At 36.1% G+C, this 6,020-nt stretch overlaps 1 protein-coding gene across 1 annotated transcript in view; it reads right to left on the bottom strand.

The window, feature by feature from the left end:
- The window catches only part of LOC128864473 (glycoprotein-N-acetylgalactosamine 3-beta-galactosyltransferase 1-like), a 28,342-nt gene extending 22,664 nt beyond the window's left edge, over positions 1–5,678 (bottom strand). The window contains exons 1-2 of the mRNA XM_054104146.1: positions 4,850–5,678; positions 431–524 (exon numbers count right to left, since the gene is read on the bottom strand). Of these exons, the coding sequence (XP_053960121.1) occupies positions 431–524; positions 4,850–5,379 (624 nt within the window). The 5' untranslated portion in view covers positions 5,380–5,678. The remainder of the gene's footprint in view (positions 1–430; positions 525–4,849) is intronic.
- Positions 5,679–6,020: the final 342 nt, after the last annotated feature.

The following is a 6,020-nucleotide window of genomic DNA, read 5'->3' as shown; positions in this document are numbered from 1 at the left end:
TATTGAACTTAATAATTAATTTTATATAATTTTTTTTTGTTTTTGAATTTTGCCCACCAGTCAATAAATCAAAGCTTTAAGTGTTTTCTTTAACCGATTGTCTGCATAAATTACTTATGGAAATTCGAATCCACTAACCAGATAAATATCTGCGCACTGTGAGCAAATGTTTGACTTGCTTCATTCCGACATACATAAATATTTACTTCTTTATTATTTGCATTATTCATCAACGATTTTGTGTAGCAGGCGATTCGCCGTGAATGAATCAATTAGTAGCCATTATACCTATGATTGCTATTAATATATTTTTAACGATTTTAGCGCTTTAGATGTATAGCGGCGATTCGCAAGTTTGTAGAATATAATTTTATTTATTTATCTTATTTTATTGATGACTAATTAAATGGATCTTTGCTGTCAAACTTACCACACCATATCGAACCAACTGGTAGCCGAAGTATATTGGAGTCTGCGGGTAATAGGCGTAAAGCATATAACGTAAATTTTCCATCACCATATACCTTTAATTAGAAAGTAGAAAAGGAAAATTAGAATACTGCAGCCTTTCTATCACAAAAATGCTTGGTGGGGCTAATTAAAATTAAATAGTTTGACTTTGTCAATAGAGTATATTATTATAGTATATGTGTAGTAGTAAATATGAGTATAGTATTATAGTATATTTGATTTTAGAAAAAGATTATGAAAAAATGTTCTAATTAAGTGTTTCTTACATATGTACTCGTATCTACAACTATATCTATAGGTTAGGTTGGGTTGAAGTGGTTGTCCTGTGAGACACACTCAGGCTCATAGCCCATTGTGATGCCGTGACCCTATCTCTCCTGAAACCAGTGCTTGCTTTTCAAAAATTTTTAAATATCTCTGATTTCTGTAGAACTGAGATCTTCCAACTCATTCAAAAATTGTTTACCCAGAAAGGTAAACCTGCGTCTGGATAGAGCAGGGCAGTGGCACAGTAGGTGCGAGATTGTTTCCTCCTCGTCCTCATCTAGACAACTTCTACAGAAGTCATGTGTTTGTACACCTTTGGGCGAGTCTACCTATTAGGCAGTGCCCCGTAATGACTGAAATCAATGGCTAAGACTGTGTTTATTTTGGCTTAGCAGAGATTCTGTGCCTTTAGCATTTAGAATCGGCCACAGTTGACGGGCGATTTTGCAGGGGGCTTCATTACGCCATCTATATCTATAAATATGTACATATAAGTGCATAAAGCATATCGGTCAATTGAAACATTAACCATCAGATTGAGTTCAATTGTGTTAAATAAGAAGAAAATTACAGGGTTTTCCGATAACTAGGCAAGTGATCGAGATATCTCTAAAATTGGTATATATTTATTAATTTTTTATATTCAAGAAGTCAAGAAAATATGTTTTCAAACTAAGTACTAAAAACTAAAATATAATGAAAATATATGCATAATCAATTCCAAAAAATGCGTCTAACTGAACTAAATTATAGAGTTCAGTAGTACTGAAAATTCTTTCTTTAAAACTGGGAAATATAGCAAGTTAGAATTGAGAGATATCATAGGATTCAGGAAGAGCAGGAGCTCGTAGGAACATTACGAGCATAATTTGTGTTGAACTTATTTGGATTGAAATGAAGAGTTTACGAAGAATTCTGCGAGGAGTAATCAATATGACCCTTAATAACATTGGAAACAAACAAGAGAACAAGAATTGTTCTCTTACTTTCTAAAGACATCAAGCAAACGGGATGTGTAAGATTCGATTAGATTGAGGATGAGGATTAGAAAACTTTTTTTGAACAAATATTTAAATGGCGGAATGAAAATCCACAAAATGTCAAGGTATTCCACAGATCATAATTTTACTCATATCACTAGAAAGCTTTAAACTTTAAACCACAACTTTCAGAGACATGTTTAGAATACGTTCGAAGGTGTCAATTAAACATTTCTGGTATGGCCTCCAAATAAACGCCTGATACTCGAACTCAAAGCGTAAGATATGTATATGTAATATGATTTTAATGAGATGAAGTTAATATGTCTATAGAATGAAAAACGCCCCAAGTCTGTGGGTTATTTAATAGATTGGAGCAGCATGAAAGGCAATAGGGATTTTGGAAAACGTGGCATGGTAGAATTTTTTGATATTTAAAGATTGATAAAGTCGTGATTTTTGCCACCACATAACAAATTTGTTATGTTTGTTTGTCTGCCCGAGGCCCACATACGTCAGTTGCGGTATTTATAATTGAAAGTCGTCAGAATATAATAGAAAATTAGAGAACAAGAAGCAAGTAATAATAAAAAAAAAAAAAAATAATAATTGGCGCGTACACTTCTGTTAGGTGTTTGGCCGAGCTCCTCCTCCTATTTGTGGTGTGCGTCTTGATGTTGTTCCACAAATGGAGGGCCCTACAGTTTCAAGCCGACTCCGAACGGCAGATATTTTTATGAGGAGCTTTTTCATGGCAGAAATACACTCGGAGGTTTGCCATTGCCTGCCGAGGGGCGACCGCTATTAGAAAAATGTTTTTATTAATTTTGCCTTCACCGAGATTCGAACTAACGACCTCTCGGTGAATTCCGAATGGTAATCACGCACCAACCCATTCGGCTACGGCGGCCGCCGTACTTCATTCTTTTTACTTCTTTTAAAAATTGGGCATATTCTTGTTAGTTGCCAGTCATCGATAAAAATTCCAGCAGGTCATGACTTATTAATAAAAAGGCAGATCAAATTGAAAAAGAAGCAGTAGATAATGGCACGATCATTAAAATTGAATACACTGTCGAAGAAGCCTTAAGAAAGATTCGCAATTGAGTTTTCTCTGAATGATACGATGGATTTCTGTCATCTGCAAGTCATCAATCTAACCTCTTTGCACAAATTTTTACAAAGTTACCAGCAAAGACCTGGTTCAAAAATTGAAAGTTCGATGTTAAGGATATACTATAAAACTTATCAACAGAATATTGGTTGGCCACACATACGACGGCAGTTACTTACACATTATTCGTGCCATCGATTTTAAGTGAGTGCGGAGAGGTAAACTCTTATACACACCAAGTTTCTCATTGCGTCAGACTTAATCCTATAAGGAGTAAACATAAACTATTCGAAAGCTATAAAGACTTTGAAACAGTGGTATTACATGCAAATGAAAAGTACACAGTGAATTTGCCTTCATTTATTAATTGAAAAATGCTAAGAATCTGAAATACTTATAGAGCAAGTTGCAAAAATTCAAAATATATGCCAGCTATAGGCATGAGAGAGAAATATTTTATCGCAAATTGCCTAGATAGGTGGCGTTGGAGTTGCCATATTTCTATTTTAGTACTAAATATTCGCTCCCACAATAGGGAGATCTACGTTATCTGAGAATTTATACCGGATTTATTCCCGACCATGCATTCGCTAAGACTATGGGGACTATTTTACGCTATTACAACAATAACAATATTTTCTTAGCATGCTTTTATTTACTTTTCCAATAATTTCATATCCGTCTGAGTCGCAATGAAGCCAGTGTTTGTATATTATGAAATACGAGGAGTGACTATTAAATAACCAAACGCCCGCGCAAAAAAATTTCCCTTGAAAATACTGCTACTGAAACTGAACGTAGGGTCAACAATATACTATAAATTTCTTGCCAAGCTGATTAGAAAACGATCCAAATTTAAATTGCAAATCACTGGGAAACCCATTGCGCCGCAGTAGTTTATTATTTTTATAAGGGACTTAGCACTGCAACCTGGAAGATCTATTGTACCCACTTTATGGATTCAGAATCTTTCTCTGAGCCCAACTTCCTCAATATATTTGTCCAATTTTATTCAGTTTTTTTCCTCCTCTGGTAAAATATGTTTATCCAGGTGTTTGTGCCGGTTATGCATCAGCATCGTGTACGGTTTGGCGGTTTCATCCTCCTCCCTACATAATCTGCAAGCTTCTTTGGCGTACATATATTCGCAATGCGTCTTGATGTTTTTCGTCAAATGGAGCGACCTACAATTTTATACCAGTTCCGAAAGGCCGATGGTTTTTTATGAGGAACCTTTTGGAGGTTGGTCATTGCCCTCCGTGGGGTGACCCAAGTTAGTAAGATGAAAATTCGGCCTACAATGCCTTGTTAGAACTTTTGTGACGATCCTAGAATTATTTTTATTTAATTCCACTCAATCTTTAAGTCGATTTAGACTAAAGCTAACCAACATTGATTTTGATAGTCATAAACTTGGTAGATGGTCCCAGTACGATTTTCTTTGTTTATTGTTTTAGGTCATTTTTTTTTTATTCATCCAATGTCTCTGTTGATTCACATAACTTATGCTGATTAGAAAATTAAGTGCAACAGCTTCGCATGAGGTGAAAATTTTTCTTCTTCGTCATAATTTTTAGAGCTTTTACAATGTCTTCTTCACGCCTTTTCTCAGCCTTTCTGAATAATTTCTATTAAAGCATACACTGTTAGAGCTACGTCTAAAATAAATACAATAACTATAATTTGGTAGGTTCGAACTTAGTGTGAAACCCACTGTGAACAAGAGATTTAAAAAGATAGAAACAGAATTGTCTAATAGCGCTCGCCTCTCAAAGGGCAAAAGCAAATCTCCGAGTGGATTAATGTAACAGAAATACTTCTCATTAAATACCATTTGCTATTCGGAAGCAGCATAAGACTAAAGATGCACACCACAAAGGTTGTACAATTGTTTTTGTAGCGACATAACTATAGATGCCTTATGGACATTTAGAAACAAAGTGTTGAAAACCCAAACATTGATTGAAAAGCGATTAACTCAATTAAAAATTCACTTGTTTGCTACAAACTCACTCACGTATCATCGTCCGCCTTAACGAACCAATCATATTCGTCATAATAACGCTCATACACATAGCGGAATCCCTCGCGTGTCTTATTCCACAACTCATCGTAGGTGTCCGCTTCACGCGCCACAACCGCCACAGCGTCCAACTCTTCATCAACTTCACTGCTTATGAATATCATCCGCGTGCAACGTTTACCCCAAGTGGCTTTAACATGTTGCGCATGGCTCGCATGCTGCTCGGGCGATGTTAACACCATACAAAGAACACGCACCTCCTTGCTGAGTTGCTGCTGCAGCGTATCGGCCTCGATCGCCACCTCTTGCAAGGCTACCATGTAGCCCGTTTGCCAATTATCTGTGGCAGTGATGTGTTGACGTTGCGCGGCCGTCTCGAGTTGGTAGCGATTGTATAGTAATAGCGTGCAAAGCGCCATTAGGAATCCCAATACAAACCCACAGAGGATGTGGAGCTGTACGCGCAACGGCGAACACGCGCTGCGTACATAATAGGTGTGCGAAGGTAATAAGCTGGAATTCATTGTTTATGCACCAAATTAAAAAACTGTTTGAACTTATCATAAAAGCGCATACTCATTAGCAAAATATGTTGTCATATTATGACGTTTTTTATTATCTATTTGCAATTATTGGTTTTCTTATATTGACACTACTGCACATTTGCTTTTCACTAAAACTCACTAAGCCAGGCGCATGCGCAAACACAACGTTTAAGTAAAATATTCATTTACGCGCCTAAACTTCTACTCGTCCTCTTATAAAACTCTCGTAACTTCTCATGCTACGAGCTAATCACAACTAGCCTTACTTGACGCGCGTATCGATGATGACCGACTAAATCTTGGGCGTCAATTCGCCTCGTACAAAACAAAGTACACGGAGTCGGATGATGAGTAACTACTGTACAGTGTTTTGATTTCATATTCATTCGAACAAATAAAAGTATTGCAAAATGTCTCACATGATTTCTTATAGAGTATACATTTTATGATATTTGATGATTTTTGTACTTTGTGCGATAGATATTAATGGTTCCATGGTAGTACTGACAGTAGGCAAAATTGGGCTCAAAATTGATTTTATATTTGACAAAAATTATTATTATCAAATATGTGATGGAAACCATTTTCAAAACGAAATGTACGAGGGTCATTTAAAAAGT

This window comes from Anastrepha ludens, chromosome 5, assembly GCF_028408465.1.
Source record: "Anastrepha ludens isolate Willacy chromosome 5, idAnaLude1.1, whole genome shotgun sequence".
In the NCBI taxonomy this organism is placed as follows: Eukaryota; Metazoa; Arthropoda; class Insecta; order Diptera; family Tephritidae; genus Anastrepha; species Anastrepha ludens.
The sequence above is the reverse complement of the archived record's forward strand: the minus strand, read 5'-3'. Positions and strand labels throughout refer to the sequence as shown.